The sequence below is a fragment of the Vitis riparia genome, chromosome 7 (assembly GCF_004353265.1).
Source record: "Vitis riparia cultivar Riparia Gloire de Montpellier isolate 1030 chromosome 7, EGFV_Vit.rip_1.0, whole genome shotgun sequence".
NCBI classification, from domain to species: domain Eukaryota; kingdom Viridiplantae; phylum Streptophyta; class Magnoliopsida; order Vitales; family Vitaceae; genus Vitis; species Vitis riparia.
In genome coordinates, this window is record NC_048437.1 from 22,653,904 (window position 1) to 22,673,418 (window position 19,515).

Below are 19,515 nucleotides of genomic sequence, written 5' to 3' on the forward strand. Positions count from 1 at the left end.
ATCGCGCACCGTTTGAAGCGTTGGATTGCTAACTTCCCGAGCTTCGAAACGACATACAGTATGCATAAATTGAGCTCCAGGAAGTGCTCCAAAAGTGGCTGACATTGACTGTCCTTTTGAATGCTTCATGGTGGATTTCTCTCTTTGCTTTCCCTCCTTGCATTCCGGATTTGCTTATGGCAAAGGACTATAAAGCTTCAAAGCTTTGGTTCTTCATGTTTCTGAGCTTCCCATTGCTTTGCCATGGATTCCAAAGAACTCTCCTCAATCTTGGATTGCTTTGGTGATCAAATTACTAACAAAAACACCAAAACTTACACAATTTGATTAGAAATGATTGCAAAGGTCCTTAATATGTTAATTGGGTTAAAAGGTAATAACTACTACTCAAAAGTGTTTAAAAGAGTTAATTACAAGGTACCAAATAACACTTTTTGAGTAGTAATCACAGCTTCAAGGCACATTAAGCAAGGGGTTTCAGATATTGCTTTTCTTTGTGAAAAATTGGCTATAGTAAATTTCTTGCAACCTAAGCTGGATATTTGGTTTCAGGTTTAAGTGTGATTTTTCACCATGAAGATATCTTTGAGATGGTTTTTTTAATGTTGGGACCCATTTTGACCGTGGGTGATCATTCCCAGCCTAATGGCGTTTTTATGATTTTTACAAGTTTGGACAATTTGGTTAGAAATTGGGGTTCACTTCAAATAGTGGAGAGAATTAAAATTGGGCTTATATGTAGTGTAACAAGGTTTTAGTATGATATTAACGTAAATAGCCATCTAAACATTGCATATTTTGTTTGAGCCTGCATATTTTTATTTATAGTAAACTCCTTATTTTTTATGATAGTGTTCTTACTCGATTTCCTATTGTTTGATAATATTTATTTTTTTGACCTACTTCTTTTACCTCCTCTATTTTGGGTGTGGAGATCTTATCTGTTAAACATTTATTTTTAATTATGGATTGTCTTAACTATAGCTTGTCTTTACTTGTAGGCACGTGTATTGGAGAGAACTCCCTCACTAAGTGATCTAAATGAACTTGTTTATGGACAGGTTTGCTAAACCAACTTTAACCTTGGTCCTAATGTTTTAATTCTCCCCTTTGTGATTTAGATAAGTTGTTTGTTGGAAGTATTTGTTTGTAGCTATTACTTTTTATAATTAGCAACGCTTACTGTTAGTGCAAGTAAATAGTGAAGGAAGACGAATTATTGATACTCATTTGATAGCATATCTTTTAATTGGTTACATAATAAATTCCATGTTTTGGCAACCTAAACCTAGTACTGTAGGCACCATAACCATCATAAAGGATTTTTTCGGTTAAAGGACATTTGTTCCTGGAAGGATTTGGAGCCTTTTGTTGCTAGTAGGGTTTAATGATTTAGAATATTTATATGAAAAGTAGGTTAAGCTTCAATTCATTGTAAAATAGCAAATAATTGTTCACACTTCCATTGCTGTGAACTTGTGAGGATGTATTGGTCATTTTTGGGGTTTCTTTCAGTTAGGTTTAAATTAGAGGTTAAGATTAGTTCGGATTGAGTGGCCCTTGAGGCCTGGCTCAAGTGGTAAAGGGATGGGGTTAAAGGTGATATATGGTTATTTTTTAATGGATGAAAATATTTAATTTTTTTTAAAAATATTTAATTTAAAAAATTTATTATAAAAAATTCTTTTTTTACTAGTTTTATTTAATATTTAATAGGTGTTTGGTAAACCAACTTAACAACTTAGAATGATTTAATAACTTAATTTGAGTAATTAAGTATGTTTGGTAAAATAACTTAATGATATGACTTAAAGTAAAAAATAACTTTAAGTAATAAATAAAAACAATTAACTTATTCTTAAATCCATATCTTCATTTTACCTTTTTATCTCTATTTAGCCCAATTATCTCTACGATCTTCTTTGCTACTCCACGAGCTTTTCTGTTGCTCGACCTTCTTTGTTTAGTTATAATTTATGAGGATAAATATGTGAATTTGAAGATTTAGAATAAGTTTTAAGTTAATCTTATTAAACAACCTTGATACTTAAAGTAAAAATTAAGTAATAAGTTTTAAGTCAACGACTTAACTATAATTTAACTTAAAGTCAACTTAAGTCATTAAGTAATAAGTATTAAGTTTTATCAAACACCCCTTTAGTGAGTGTTTGGTAAATCAACTTAATAATTTAAAGTGACTTAATAGCTTAATTTAAGTCATTAAGTAAATTAAGTATGTTTGGTAAAATAACGTAATAGTATGACTTAAAGTAAAAAACAACTTTAAGTAATAAGTAAAAACAATTAACTTATTCTTAAGTCCACATCTTCATTTTACCTGTTTACTCTTATTTGCCCTAGTTTTCTCCATGATCTCCTTTACTTCTCCACAATCTCCTTTGCTACTCCACGACCTCTATTATTACTTGACTTCCTTTGCCCTAATTATAATTTATGAGGATGAATATATCAATTTGATAATTTAGAATAAGTTTTAAGTTAATTTTTTCAAACAACCTTAATACTTAAAACAAGAATTAAGTAATAAGTTTTAAATCAACAACTGTAAGTATAATTTAACTTAAATTCAAATTAAGTTATTAAGTAATAAGAATTAAGTTTTACTAAATACTCCCTTAGTATGGGGTGATTAATAAAAAAGTTTTAAATCCATGCTTTTATCATTGTATGGATAATGTCCTTTATATATTTATTAGTTTTTTTAATCTTTGTGATTATATTTATTTTTATAATAATTTTAATAATTCTCTTAAAAATTTTGGAGTTCTTAAATGAACATATTTGCGTATCGATTGATACTGATCTAAGATATAGAGACTAATTTGCCTCGAGACCTTCTAAGTCAATGACCTCTGTGACTTTGAACCATGATTTTTACTCATTTTTTTGTTGCTGAATACCCTACAAAAACATATTTGAGAGTAGGTGGATTGAGTTTAAGGCAGTATTGAGCATGGATATGAACAAAGGACACACAACCAAACACTTTAGGAGGTAGTTTGCAAAATCCATGAAAGTTGGGAAAAAAACTTAGAGAAACCTGTCATTGGACTTTTGTGGTCTACGACCTTAGAGGGAAGTTGGTTTATTAAGTAGGCAGTAGGCAAAACTACCTCTCCCCAATATGACTTTGGAATATTTTTCTAAAACAACCGAGTGACTTCTAACTGGTGTCATTTTTTCTGTTTAGCAAAGTCATTTTGTTGTAGGATATCTGTGCAAGAGGACTAGTGAACAATGCCCTCATCTTAAAGGAATGGGATGGTATTTGATTGAAGTATTTCCTTCAATTATCAAACCTAATAGTTTAATTTGGACCCTAAATTGGTTGCTAATCATTTTGTGAAAAATGGGAAACACATTGCTCACATCATTTTTTATTTTCAGAAGAAAAAGCCAAGTCACTCTAGAACAATCATCAATAAAGGACACAAACCACTGTGCCCCTGAAATATTTGGAATTCGACAAGGCCCCCAAATATGAGTATGAATTAATGCAAAAGGGTAGAAGACTGTCTATTACATATAAGAAAGGACACATGATGGTGTTTGGCCAATTCACAAGTCTCACAATGAAAACTGTTAACATCCAAATGTGTAAATAATGAAGGAAACATTTTCTTTAATAAAGAACAAGGTAGATGCCCTAAAAATGGAAATGGTGAAGCCAAATTTGGTCTTTATTAGGTGAAGATGTCGCTAAAAGATGAGAAAGAGGTGATCGATCACCATTTCCACTTCTAGTTTCAAGGAAGTAGAGCCCCTCCCATTCCTTAGCATTTTTGATCATCCTCCCTGTAATTCGGTATTGAAAACACAATAGGAGGAAAAAATTTTACACTACAATTCAAGTCTGGTGTTATTTGATGAATAGACAATAGGCTTATTGAAAGTTTAGGAACATGTAATATAGATTTGAGTGTAAGAGAGGGTGTGAGATTAATGGTTCCTTGTCCAGCAGTGGCTGCAAGCGTGCTATCAGCAACCTTGATTTTTTGTTGTCTAGAACATGGGTTATATGTTGTGAAATGGGGTGGTGGAGTGGGTCATGTGGTCTATGGCACCTAAATCGATGATCCAAAGCTTAGAAAAACAATCTTTTGAGACATTAAGAGAATGAGAAATGAGATACTTACTTGACTGTCAATTTGTCTGAATGACCTTCACGTCTTTAGACCTTTTGTATATATATAAACTATACAACCAAATTTCACAGCGTTTCCGCTAATTACAATAGAGATTTTCTCCCAATCCCCTAGCTGTACATGCTATTCCTATATGGAAAACCCAACTGTACAAAATAAAGATAATAGAGATTTTCTCCCAATCCCCTAGCTGTACATGCTACTCCTATATGGAAAACTCAACTGTACAAAATAAAGATAATAAAAGACCTTTTTCAAAGAAAATCACATTTTAGGATACATGAAGTTTGTTAGCAGCAACATCATAACAAACAAAACCTTTTTGAGCATTACTATAGCCCATCAAAGCACATCGTGTGGATTGAGCAGTAAATTTGTGACGTTCAGTGGGTGGGAGCATGAAGGGACTGATACTTAGGATGATTACCAAACAAGCAGAGATAAGGAGAGTCATACAGCAAGGTCTGCATAGGCAAGTGATTAATCAAGTAGACAACATTAGACAAGGCTTCAACCCAAAATTTAGATGGACCAGAGGATTCAATTAACAAAGTGCGAACAACATCCAAGAGATGCCAATTCTTGCGCTCAGCCACCCTATGTTGCTGTAGGGTGTAGGGGCAAGAGCATTGGGAAAGGATCCCCTTCTGCTGTAAGTAGTTCTGAAAATTGTGAGACATACTCTCCCCCTGAATCAAAACGCAAGACCTTAATACAAGCTGAAAATTGTGTTTCAATTAGAGCAACAAAGGTTTGAGACACAGAGAACACATTTGCCTTAGATCGAAGAAAGTAGACCCAGGTGAAACGACTATAATCGTTGATGAAAGTTACAAAATACTTGTACTGAGCATGTGAAATAACCAGACTAACACCCCAAACATTAGAATGAATGATCTCAAAGCATTTTGTAGTTAGCGATCTCCAATTCCAATTGGAACCTTCTTGCATTGTTGTCTTGATTGTAGATACACCTTAGATACTCCCACATCTCTTTAGCAGTGGTGAAGCAATGAAGGTTATTCACCATGTGAAGCTCAATAGACACCAACAACCAAGAAACATTTCTTACGTCCTTGTTGTCCCATTGAGCAAGATCTGTTATGCCGGCAGGAACTTTGCTCTTGCCATCTATATGGCTCCATAACTCTTTCCCTTTCATAAACATCTTATATTGGAACTCCCATGCCAAGTAATTTTTTCCATTAAAACACACAATAGTGTTTTCTCCTGACATCATGCAAAAGTATTGACTTCTAATGGACAGAAACTCCAAAAACGAATTCAGGCAATCCGCAACACACTAAATTACCCTTTGCAGATCAAAAAGAAACCCAGAAAACTCCCAAGAACCTCCAGAAATCCTCCAAGAGAACACACCACCGAGACCCACAAGAATGATTAAAAAACCAAAGAGCCCGAAGGGCTAAACCAAGAGATTATGAGAGATTGAGACAACAAAGAGTTCTAGTTCAGAAAGTAGCTCTGATACCATGTCAATTTGTCTGAATGACCTTCACGTCTTTAGACCTTTCATATATGTAGGAACTATACAACAAGATTTCACAGCGTTTCCGCTACTTACAATAGAGATTTTCTCCCAATCCCTTAGTTGTACATGCTACTCTTATATGGAAACCCAACTGTACAAAATAAAGATAATAGAGATTTTCTCCCAATCCCCTAGTTGTACATGCTACTCCTATATGAAAAACTCAACTATACTAAATAAAGAAAATAAAGGCCTGCCGCATATAGAGAAAAATAGGTTGCCGCACATCCTATTAACATTTACTGTGTCAAAGAGTAGGAGGCACTCGACTTGCCTAGTGAAGAGAGAAGGGTTCAAAGTCTTTCAATCTGGTCCTTGTTGAAACAACCATTGTTAGAAGCAATTGAAGCTACATCATCATCACAATGAGCCATATTAGGTTGTCCTCCCTGTTAGCCACTTCGATTTCCAATGCCTCTGCCAAAGGATTGAGGTTTTTCATGAAGTTTCCAACAAGTTTCTTTAGTGTGACATGGCTTCTTGCAATAATTGCACCATAAGCTATCTTTCTTGCTGGATGGTCGAGGCCCCTCATTTTTACTAGAATCTACATTGCTGTTGTTGCCATTATTTTAAATTGGTAGCACACTAGAGGGAGCTGTTATAGCAAGGGTTGAACTTTTAGAAGTGGGATTATCAAGCATCACTGTTCACCGTCCTTCTTCAGCCATGTATGAGTGAGAAGACTTCATTCAAGGGTGGTAAAGATTCCTTGCTAAGAACACGTATACATGATCAAATTCCACAATAAGGCCAGCAAGGAAGTAAAAAATTCTCTCAAGTTCAACATATAATTGCAATAGGGCAGCATCTTTGCTACACTTCATCCTAAAATTCTGGTAGTTGTTTAATTCAACCAGTCCTTTCATGATATTATAATATTCAATCACAGATAAAGTACCTTATTCGGTGGTTGTAATCTTTGTTTTGATCTCATAAATTTGAGCTGCATCTCACACTTTGGAATATGTTTGTCAAACAACCTCCCATATCTCTCATGCAGTGATGAGCAACATATAAGGCCCTAGTGATCTCCGGTTGTATAGAGTTCCAAAGCCATGACATGATCATGAAATTTGCCTCATCACGTGCACCAAATCTAGGATCATCTTTGCTCATCTCTAGATAGATCAAGTGACTTAATTCCCTTTTCCTTTCAAGAATGTTTTCAATAGCTGTGACCAGGTTAAATAATTTCAACCATTCAATCAAAATGATGTTTAAAGATTTTGGTATTCTCGTGATGATGGAGATTGGGTGTTAACGTTTGAAACAAGGACTGTGGAGATTACTTATGATGTTTCAAACATGATTAGTGCTAGGAATGAGAAGAAAAGAAAAACATATGGAAACAAACAAAAGAAGGAACAACTGCTGATGGATAAACAAAAAACAAACTGGAATTTCATGGCAAAGAATGTCATGCAATCTCAGAAAAATGTTTAGTAGCAATGAAGGCCAAAAGTTTTCTTATAGCTCTGATAACATAATTACGAAGAAGAATAATTCATCTTATTTCAAAATGAACTAGTTCATGATATATATATATACATACACACACACATACACATATGTATGTATGTATGTATATGACTCCTCTACTCTTAACAAGGAAAAAATTACGATTCCCTAGTTGTACAACTCCTAAAATTCAGGGATAAGATTGCTTAGATTTACAATTAAGGAAAAGAGGATCACTATATCATAATCTAGCCTAAATTGAATGCAAAATATATATCTCATTCATAATTTGTATTATGTTGACTTTCCAACAAATGATGTTTACAAAATAGTCATTACATTTTGTAAAATAAAAAATGACAAATACTTTTTACATTTTTAACTATAACATGGTTAGAAAATAATGGTTATACTTCTGCAGAATAAAAAATGATGATATTTTTTTATAACTTTAATCATAATATGTGAAATTGTATATTAAACAAAGATTTTAACCACTACTTAAGCAATGTATTTTTATCTCCATGACTTCAATTTTCAAAGAATTTTATATTAGAAGTATAAAATTCACTTTGTAAAAATGGATTATTTTTGGACTTCAACTGTTTTCATTAGCAAACGATCAAATGAAATTCAATACTTTTACCTACGATAATACCAAACACTATATGTTTCTACCAATTCAGCATTTTTTGTGCTCTTTTTGGAGGGCTTCCTTTAAGTGCTCCTTGTATGCGTATTGTGTACGCTAGTGTACTTTGCTTCTCTTTCTAATTTATATATACATTCCTTTACCTATCAAAAAATCAATACTAATCCCCCCTTCCTTGAAATTTTAATTTTGAAAGTAAAGATTATTGACCATATATGGGTCATCTGCCTACAAATTAAAAAGAAAAAGAGAAAAAAAAAAGGGAAACTAACCATATATTGGCCATTGCAGATGATCTTTGCAAATTATGTTTGTTGGATTTCTTTTAAGTGATATTGTGCTTCATTGTTTTATCCTTTGTTAATGACTAACCAAAATTTTGTTTTGTTAAAGTTGTTTCCTCCTCTGTCAAAGAAATGACATTTTCATTATTTTGTTTTCATCAACAGGAGTATTTAGGCAGGGATGATTTATCATTTGTTTTTTCTCTCAAGGTGAGTCCTACTTCAGTTTCTATGGTATTATATCTACAAATTCTTATTACTATATTAGAATTCTATTTAAATAGATTTAAGTTGCATCCAAATGGGGTTTTGTCATTTACAGTTTTATGCTATGTGGAATTTATCATTTGAGGGACATCAATATTGATAAATTCTTTAATTTGATGCATAATATTCTTTATCATCCTTATGATAGTTTTTCTCTACCCATTCATTTCTCTCTACTTTGTTGTATCGTCAATGTTGTAGTTTAGTAAGTCCATAGTGGTTTCTTTCATGACTTGTAGTTACCTCTTCACCATGAAAGTTTCATGCAATTTATTTACTGTCTTGGAACAATATCCTATTTGCTTTTTGTTTAAATATAAAGAAACATTATTTGTTTCTTTGCTTCACTAAGGTGAAACTGCTGTTATTTGCATTTCTGGGCATGCATTTCTTGCTTCTAAAAGGATTGGGAAATCATAGTTACAGTGTTGGAGAATTGGTGCAATAATTTTTATTTTTCCTGTACAGTTCAGTTTTATTTATTTCCTATAGTTAGAGACTGATTTAGTAGCTGATTTATTTGCTATAATTAGTGATTGATCTATTGGAGTAATTCTAGGCATGAAATAGAGTAATTTACTTTTCTTTTTCCTATTATAAACATTACAAATAGACTGTAAACATATTCTGCAACTACATAAGTGTTATTTATAAATCATTCTATGTTTTCATGGTATTAGAGCCTTGTGCTTAGTAGGCCTTTTTTCTTCTGTTTATCAGCTTTAATTGCTGATGGTAATCTAATTTTTTCCGACCTTATTGCTAGAATTGTTTGTGTATTCTTTTGGCCTTCAATGCCAGTGTTGATTCAAGGGACTGTTTCAAAACCAATGTTTTTGTGTCTATTGTTTCCTGGTGTTTGCCTCCCAATTACAATAATCTCATCCTATCTTCAATCAACCCATGATGACAAAAAAATCTGATGCCTCTTCTATGTTCCTCTCTACATCAGAGGAAAGTTAGGAGGCTATTTGTTAGACTTATTCATTCAAAGTTTAGAGATGTCATTTAGATTTATGAACTAAAGATTAGAATTCATAATATCAAATAAGGTAATCTTTCGATCCTTGAATATTATAATGTTATACAAGAGTTGTGGCTCAAATTAGATCAATATTAGTATTTAAAAAATGGAGCGTGGCAAAGATGCGATGATGTGTCACAAATTTATTAAATGAGAGTTTTTTATTTCTTGGTTGGATTTCATAATGATTTTGATTAGATTAGAGTCCAAATTCTTGGTATAGAGACTCTTTTTAAAGAAAGCTTTTGCAACTGTTAGAGGTGAAGAAAGATGAAGAGGGGTTATGCTAGATCAGAACCCTATGAATGGCTCAATATTAGTCATTGTTTAACCATAAAACACTATTATCACCATTTGTGGCTAGATCACCAGCATTATTGTTTCCTTAGCCACACCCCTAGGAAGGAATGAAGTTAGAAGGTCAAGTTACAAGGATTCTCAATAGTGTACTTACTGTCGGAAGCCGAGATGTACCAAAGAGTCATATTGGCAACTCCATGGAAAACCTCCAAATGTTTTTTGGAAGGGGAAATGGAGGTTGAGGAGGAAATGAAGGTATTAATCTTAAGCTAATCTTGCTAACATGGTGAAAAACCCTTGAAAATAATGCTAGCTAAGAGAGAGAATTGCTTTAGCCCATACAATGCTTCCTTAACTTGCACACTTTATTCTTGTTAAAGCCGGTGGAGCTTCCATGTATACCTCTTCTTCTAAGTCATTGTGCAAAAATGCATTTTTAACATCAAATTACTACAGATACGAATCAAGGTTAACTGCTAAAGACAACAAAACATGCATGATATTCATTTTTGCCACAACGGCAAAGGTTTCTTGTAATCCACCCTGTAGATTTGAGTATAGCCCTTAACTACCAACCTAGCTTTTTTATCTCTCTAAGGACCCATCAGCTATATATTGAACTGTGAAATCATTTACACTCCATTTAGTCTTTTTCCTATTGGAAGATCAACAACTTCCCTTGTTTGGTTTTTATTTGGTACCTCCATCTTCTCACTCTTGCCTTTTTTCTGGTTCTTATCTCTAAGTGCCTCATGTAGTGTTTAGGGAATGTTAAGGGAGTTCAACCAAGTGAGACTTTGTGCGATGGTGACAATATGTCAAAGGAGACCAAGTTGGAAATAGGGTGTTGGGTGCATGTTTCGGTGCCATTTCTAATGGCAATAAGCAAATTTAGATCGTTAAGGACAAATTCATCCAGATGCTCTTCAACTAGTTGGCCAATGTGTGATGAATAAGGTGAATTAGTAGAGGGAAAGAGTTCAATACCTATTACGAGATCCAATGATTGGACCTATTGGTGGTCAAGTTGAGATAACCTCCTTCTTGAATTGAAAGAAGGTCATGAGTAAGTCAAGATCTGGTAGATCCAACACAATGAGAGATGTATCTTCTAACAAAGGCTTCCCCAAAAGATAAGTTTTTGGGTAGAAGGGTTGGTTTTCCATCAAAGTAATATCCATGGATGTGAAGAATATTTTGAAAGATAGGCGATAACATTTGTACCTTACTTTGTTAAAGAGAGTAGCCAGTAAAGATGTGCGTAAGGGCTTTAGGATCTAGCTTCTTGTGGATATACGAACATGTTAGATACACTTAAATCATGAGAGAACAATCATTGGAGATCAATGATCTAGGCCTTAGAAGGCTTTTTGTTTATCAAAGTCATTGCTATTAGAGCAACTTCCTCTTAGTCGGTCTAGGCACATTATTTTGGAATAGTAGGGCTCTTGTGACCCTTAACCAATACCTATTTTTCCTTTTTACAATCCCATTTTGTTATGAGGTTTTAATGCAAGAGGACTGGTGGATAATACTTTTTCCTTGAAATAAAGGTGATAGATTAAATTATTCTTTCCCATTATTTAGATTGATAACTTTTATTCTCACTCAAAACTGATTTTCAATCGTTAGTGAAATTTAGGGAATGCATTGCTCACATCAAACTAATATTTTAGCATATAAAACTATGTGATCCTAGTTGAAAACCATCAAGAACAAAAAATACTGGGAATTCTTGAAGGGGCCATACATCAATATAAATCAAAATAAATGGATGAAAAGCTTTTTTATTCTTCAATGGAAACAAGGTTTGATGGTGTTTAGCCAACTCATAGACTTCACAATGGAATGCACTAATATCTAAGTTTAGGACACATTTTTTTTTTTCAACAAAAGAAAGGGTGGATGCCCTGATCTTCGGGGACACTGTCAAATCTAGTCCTTATTGGATGAAAGTTTTTTAGAAAAGTAGGAGAATGGTACCTCTCATTGTTTCCACGACAAGCTTCAAGGGGTAGAATTCATCTTGTTGTTTAGCTTGCCCAACCATCTTCTTGGTCCTGAAATACACAATCAGTTGGGAAGAATGTTACATGGCATTTTAAATCTTTGGTGATTGAAAATAAAAGGTTAATAGATAATCTTGGGGCATGTAACACTGATTTTAATGATAGAGTGAGTAACAAATTTAGAATAACTTGAGTAATTTCCCAAAGAATGTATAGCTTTGATACCATGTGGGGAATAATGATAATTGTTATGTCAAAGAGAATAATTGGTACAACCTTTATATACAAAATAAATGGGCTAACTTAGGAAACTTTGACTATCCTATCAATCTCCATAAATTAGGAATTATTCTTTTTTGAACAGAAAACTACTCTATTTTAAATTTACAATTGTACATGTGAAAAGAGAGAAAAGGGAGAATCCCTAATTTTTGTTATTAAAAAACTATTAATAATACACATTGGACTTGGGTATATATATACATGCTAGTGGGACCCACAATACAATAAGGAAAAAAAAGAAAAAGTAAATAACTGAAATAATTGTACACTATCTAACACTCCTCCTCAAGCTGGAGCATATATGTTATATGCACCAAGCTTGTTACAAACATATTTAATTCTAGGACCTTTGAGAGATTTAGTAAAAATATCTGCTAGTTGATTATTTGAATTGACAAAACTAGTCGCCACACATCCTGATGCGATCTTCTCTTTAATGAAGTGACAGTCAACTTCAATGTGTTTGGTCCTTTTATGGAAGACTGGATTGGATGCAATATGCAAAGCGGCTTGGTTGTCACAAATGAGCTTCATATATTCATCCTCTCCAAATCTCAACTCCCAAAGAAGATGTTTCAGCCATATGAGTTCACATGTTGCTAGAACCATAGCTCGATACTCGGCTTCAACATTAGATTTGGCCACTACATCTTGTTTCTTACTCTTTCAGGATATTAGGTTACCTCCAATAAAAACACAATACCCTAAAGTGGAACGTCTATCTGTGGGTGAGCCAACCCAATCTACATCTGTGTCACCAACAACCTGGGTATGACCTCTGTTCTCGTACAACACACCTCGACCTGGTGTGCTTTTGATATATCGAAGAATGCGGATTATAGCATCCCAATGGCTATCACATGGTGATTGTAGGAATTGACTAACAACACTTACAAGAAAAGAAATGTTTTGACGAGTAATGGTGAGGTAGTTCAGTTTACCTACAAGTCGCCGATATCTCCCAGGATCTCCTAAAGGCTCCCCCTGTCTTGGTATAAGTTTGACATTTGGATCCATAGGAGTGTCTACTGGTTTACATCTAACATACCGGTTTCTTTCAAGATGTTTAAAGCATACTTCCTTTGGGAAAGAACCACACCGGAACTGGATTGAGCTATCTTAATCCCTAAGAAATACTTGAGTTTCCCCAAGTCTTTAGTCTGAAAGTGGGTGAAAATGTGTTACTTTAGTTTCTGAATACCATTCTGATCACTGCCTGTAATGACGATATCGCCCACATAAACTACCAGATAAATACACAGCCCTGAAGAGTTATGATGATAGAAAACAGAATGGTCTATTGTACTGCGAAACATGCCAAACTCCTGAACAACAGAACTAAAACAGCTAAACCATGCTCGAGGAGATTGTTTCAAACCATATAGAGAACGGCGTAACCTGCACACTAAACCAGCCTTCCCCTGAGCAACAAAACCAGGTGGTTGCTCCATATAAACTTCCTCAGCAAGATCCCTAGAAGGAAAGCATTTTTAATATCTAACTGATAAAGAGGCCAAGAACGCATAGCAGCCATGGAGAGCAATAGACAAACAGAAGTTATCTTGGCAACATGAGAGAAAGTGTCACCATAATTAGAACCATAAACCTGAGTATAGCCTTTAGCGACTAAGCGGGCCTTAAGGCGATCAACCTGACCATCAGGGCCAACCTTAACTGTGTAGATCCAACGACAACCAACTGTAGATTTACTAGAGGGTAAAACAACATGATCCCAAGTGCCATTGGAGTGTAAAACAACCATTTCATCTACCATTGCCTGTCGCCAGCCTGGATGGGAAGAGCCTCAGGGGTGCTTTTGGGAAGAGAAACAGAAGATATAACAGAAACAAATGCAGAATACGGTGAAGATAATCGATGGTAACTAAAAAAATTGTAAATGGAATGAGGATTACGAGTAGATCGATTACCTTTCCGAAGAGCAATGGGTAAGTCAGCAGAAGGAGGTAGAGCCGGGGTAGGAGAAGCTGAAGGGATAGGAAATGAGTCAGCAGGTACCTCGGCCAAAGAAGGAGGAACAACGACACGATGATGGCGATGATAAACCTGAAGTGGGCGAGTAAGGCACTGCATCAGGTGGGGAGATAATGGGAAGGGGTAAGACTTCAGAAACAGAAAGAGACTCAAAAGTGGAGAAGAATGGTGAGTCCTCAAAGAAGGTGACATCAGCGGAGAGAAAGTAGCGATGAGTCTCAGAGGAATAACAACGATAACCCTTTTGAAGTCTAGAGTATCCCAAAAAGATGCATTTTGTGGCTTTGGCAGAAAGTTTGTCCTGTCCAGGAGTGAGAATATGAACAAAGCAAGTACAACCACAAACACGAGGAGGAAGGAAATAAAGTGGTTGGTCAAGGAAAAGAAGGGAATGAGGAATCTGATTGTGTACGGTCTCAAGATCTGGACAGAGGCCAATAAGCGAAAGAACCATGAAGAACTTGTCAATCTGTGTTCGTTGATCCCCAACATTAGTAGTGAGAGGCATCACGATCAAGAATTCCTCCTTAAGAGAGGCAATTTGGCCAATATAAGTAGATAAATCCATGTCTTGTTGTCTGACATTGACAATAGAAGAAGCCACCTTATAAAGACGTTGGATATCATTTGTGTATAGCCCTTTCGCCTGATTCCAAAATTTAAAGCATGTTTTGTAGGCCCGAAGATGAAACAGAATCTTAGGATCAACTGATTGCCATAACACACTACATAACTGTGTATCTATATTCCTCTATTGTACGCTGTCAACCTCATGGATATCCGCCTCCTACGTAACAAGGTGATCCCCATAACCTTAACCCATAAACCAAAGCTCCACAGAGGCAGACCAGGACAAATAATTTTCACTGCCAACCAATTTCTTCGAAGTAATCATAGGAGATCCAGATATAACAGAGGAAAAAATGGAACTTTTAGTAGTCATATCTACTTATTTGGAGAACGAAATATGTTTGGATCGAAGAGAGCCCTAATATGGCTTCAAATTGCGGCTGAAAGAAGAAAAACCGAGGATCCGCTACTGTGAGAGACCAAATAGTAAAGAAAAACAAATGTGGCACTATTGGAAGGGTAGAAGAACACTTCCTAAGACACGTGCAAGGCTCGGGGTGACACAAGCACAGATGGAGAGTGGCTAGACGGCGTCAAGCGAGGCTGGAGGTGGAAGCGCGTTGCCGGAAAGTGCTCCACGTGCCCTCATGCGCCGGCGCATGAGGTTCAGGCCGCCGGAAAGAAACGCGCGTGGCCGGTGCGTGACTGAGATTCTTCCTCCCGTGCTTTGACAAAACTTGAAGATCTCCTCCTTGGGCACCTGATGGTATGGTCGGTGTCGGAAAAGGACTTCGCCGGAAAGAGTCGCTGGTGGTGAGGGTTTTCTGACGGCAATGAGAGTTTTCTGACGGCGATACGGTTGATCGAAAAACTTTAGGAGATGGGGAAGGTGACTGGAATGAAACACGATCACTGAAAGGTTTCCCAGAATTGATTCACGGATAAACCGGAAATAATTATGTTTTTTTTCTACCTAGGCTCTAATACTATGTGAAAAGAAAGAAAATGGAGAATCTCTAATTTTTGTTATTAAAAAACTATTAATAATACACATTGGACTTGGGTATATATATACATGCTAGTGGGACCCACAATACAATAAGGAAAAAAAAGAAAAAGTAAATAACTGAAATAACTGTACACTATCTAATAGTACACAAATTTCCTAAGATTCAGAAAATCGTAGATTTTCCAACAAAGAGAATCAAAATGAGAAATAATAGGCTGTAAGAAAGATATCAGCAACACTATGAGGAATGGATGCTATGTCCAGTCTCGAAATGGGAACCTCATCCCCAATAACATCCTTTGCCTTCTTTATAGGAGATACAACAATGCACTCATCCAGACCTTCCTCCTGCCAAATAGAGCCAACTCACTCAATTGAAGCCCCATTACCCACATCCTTGACCCTTCCCCATTGGGCTTTCAAACTCAGCTTCACTTGATCTAGTTAGGAGACCATGTTACTAACCTTCCAATGGAACAACAAACTAACATTGTGGCAAACCTGAAGGATGATTCAACATAAAATCAGTGATAAGTGTGAAAGAATGAAATAAGGAAAGTTGCGATTTTAAAGAGAGAATTAGGCAATCCCGTGATTAGAGGGATTTTGTTGTAATTGAGTTAGGAAAGTCTCTAATTTGGGTCTTAGGATTTTTGCATATATATATATATATATATATATATGTACGAGTCTCTGTACAGAAAAAAAAAAATAAAATAAAATAAAATTCAGAAGAAGAATTTTCTACCTTTTATTCTTCAATTTCTCTTCTACATGGTATTAGAGCCTTAGGCATGTAAATCTGGGAAGAAAAATTTTCTTTTCTAGCCTTCATTGCCGAGTTGAAGACCAAAATTGACCTTCATTGTTAACCTAAAGTTTCTTCTTGTCAAGCCATTGTAGCAAACAAAATTGTGATCGGAGTAGTTGTTGCATCACGCCCTCTCTAGATCGCGAACTCACCATGAAATAGAAGATCGTGCCCTTGTCTTCATCTTCAGCAAGCTCTTCATGAAAACTATAGAGGATCGTGTCCTTTGCCCTTCATCATTCATTGTTGAGGACTTCATATTGTTGGCCACTGCTGCAAATAAAGACCACACCACTGCTGCGAAAAAGGATTGCCTCTCATCGTCACTCTCTCTTAACCACGCCATAGACGGCTCCTCGTGTCCTTTTCTCACATAGTTGTCATGCCATTATTGGAAATGTTGCATCGCCATCTTCATTGAGATCTCCTTAGCTGAAGCCAGAGACCGTCGTCGCATTGCTACCCTCACACTATCACAACAAACACGTCGTCATAGCAAACAACCTCACAGTGTGACCATCACCGTTGGATCTCGCCGTTACCGTCATCTTTGCCTCTCGTCAACCCTTTTGATGGCCAACGATGGCTCTTATTATTATTATTTTTTTAAGTCAAGTTTTTAAGTTTGGCTATTTAAGTCTTTAAAAAACAAAAACAAAATCAAAAACAAAAAAATAAACTAAAATGTTCAAGGTATCACAAACTACTACCTTCACCAATCCTTCTGAAGGAGTGATTACCACTCATAACACAGAAGAATTGCAGAATATTCAAGCGGCATATAGACTTAATGAGAAGAATTATCTAAAATGGTCACAACTTGTTTGTTTACTTTCTAAAGAGAAAAGTAAAATTAAGTCACCTCCTAGTAACTAGACCAAGAAGAAACGACCCTCAGTTTAGTGCCTGGGATGAACAATACTCAATGATTATGGCATGGTTGTGGAACTCCATGATGCTTGAAATTAGTGACATTTGTATGTTCTTGACAATTGCTAAAGACTTCTGGGATACAATTCATCAGACATACTCAAAGACACTAGGTGTAGTCTAAGTGTATGAAATAAAAGCGAAGACCAGAGCCGCTAAACAGGGAAACAATAAGATAGTTGTTGAGTTGTAAATAGAATAGGAGAATTATTTTCCTATTTTTGTAAATAGATAGTTTTATCAGTTTCTGACACGAAATATGGGATGAAAAATAATAAGTTTTTTTTGTTTTTAGATTGACTATATACACAGTTTATATAGGAGATTACAAGAGAAGAAATAGGAAACTAACTTATTCCTAAACTAACTTATTCCTAAATTATAAAACTATTTATTTATAGAAATAGGAAACTAATATAATAGGAAAATAATTCTCCTATTCTATTTACAGCTCAACACTCCCCCTTAAGCTGAGTGCTTAATGAAGAGAGTGTGGTCACCTTGGCTTTGTTTGTACCTAGACTCTTTCATGACTTTTGCAAATCTCCCAAACCAAGCCCTAGGAGATTGTTTTAGCCCATAAAGGGCCTTTTTCAGCTTGCACACCTTGTTACATGTGTTTCCCTCAAATCCCGGTGGGATGTTCATGTAAACCTCTTCATCTAAATCACCATGAAGAAATGCATTCTTAACATTATATTGTAGGAGTTGCCAATTGTAGTGGGTAGCCAATGACAACAGAATTCTTACAGTATTCATTTTTGCAACTAGAGCAAAAGTCTCCTGATAATCAACTCCATAAGTTTGAGTATATCTTCTGGCTACCAATCTTGCTTTATGTCTCTCAAGAGATCCATCAACCTTATATTTCAGTGTGAAAATCCACTTGCACTCAACAATATTTTTCCCTTTCGGTCTTTCAACAATCTCCCATGTTTTATGAGCTAAAACATGTAATAAGGTGTGCAAGCTGAAAAAGACCCTTTATGGGCTAAAACAATCTCCTAGGGCTTGGTTTGGGAGATTTGCAAAAGTCATGAAAGAGTCTAGGTACAAACAAAGCCAAGGTGACCACACTCTCTTCATTAAGCACTTGGTTGTAGGGGGAGTAACTGCTCTTCTAGTCTAGTTGACGACATCATAGTGACTGGAAATGATGAGAGAGAAAAGCATGAAGTGAAGCAGAAATTAGCAACAGAGTTTGAGATAAAGGAACTAGGGAAACTGAAGTACTTCCTCGATATTGAGGTGACATATTCCACACGAGGGATCTTCATCTCTCAACAAAAGTATGTGACTGATTTATTAGCAGAAACAAGGAAGATTGGGTGTAAACCAGTCTCTACTCCAATGGATCCAAACCACAAGTTGGGAGAAATTGAAGAAGAACCAGTGGTGGATAAAAGAATATACCAGAGGCTGGTTGGTAGACTCATATACCTTGCTCACACTCGGCCAGACGTCGCCTACTCGGTGAACATGATCAATCAATTCATGCATGATTCAAGAGAACCTCATCTTCAAACTACTTACAGGGTGCTGCATTACTTGAAAGGCAACCCCGGGAAAGGAATTTTATTCAAGAAGACCAATACTTTTGCTCTAGAAGCATACACCGACGCTGACTATGGAGGTTCCCTAGTGGATCGAAGATCAACTACAGGGTATTGTACTTTTCTTGGAGGTAATCTTGTAACATGGAGAAGTAAAAAGCAAAATGTGGTAGCAAGGTCGTTTGCAGAATCAGAGTTTAGGGTCATTGCTCAAGGGTTATGTGAACTACTTTGGCTGAAGATTATTCTAGATGATTTGAGAATCAAGTGGGATGGTCCTATGAAGCTCTATTGTGACAACAAGTCAGTTATCAATATTGCTCGTAACCCTATACAACACGATAGGACAAAACATATTGAGATTGATAGGCATTTCATCAAAGAAAAATTGGAGGAAGGAGTAGTGTGTATGTCCTATGTTCCATTAAAACATCAATTAACTGATATCCAAACAAAAGGGCTGAACAATTCAATGTTTCACGATCTTGTATTCAAGTTGGGAATGGAATACATCTATTTCTCAGCTTGAGGGGGAGTATTGAGCTGTAAATAGAATAGGAGAATTGTGTGTATAGTCAATCTAATAGACAAAACTTATTATTTTTCATCCCATATTTCATGTCAATAGTCACAAAGTATGCTAATATGTTGAA

General features: G+C 35.7%; 1 protein-coding gene across 6 annotated transcripts in view; it reads left to right on the forward strand.

Annotated features, from left to right (window-relative positions):
* LOC117919319 overlaps window positions 1-19,515 on the forward strand; it is a 92,283-nt gene that overhangs the window by 26,294 nt on the left and 46,474 nt on the right. For all 6 annotated transcript variants that reach the window (XM_034836489.1, XM_034836485.1, XM_034836490.1 and 3 more), the window contains exons 5-6: window positions 1,002-1,061; window positions 8,281-8,325. In XM_034836489.1, coding sequence (XP_034692380.1) covers window positions 1,002-1,061; window positions 8,281-8,325 — 105 coding nt within the window. The remainder of the gene's footprint in view (window positions 1-1,001; window positions 1,062-8,280; window positions 8,326-19,515) is intronic.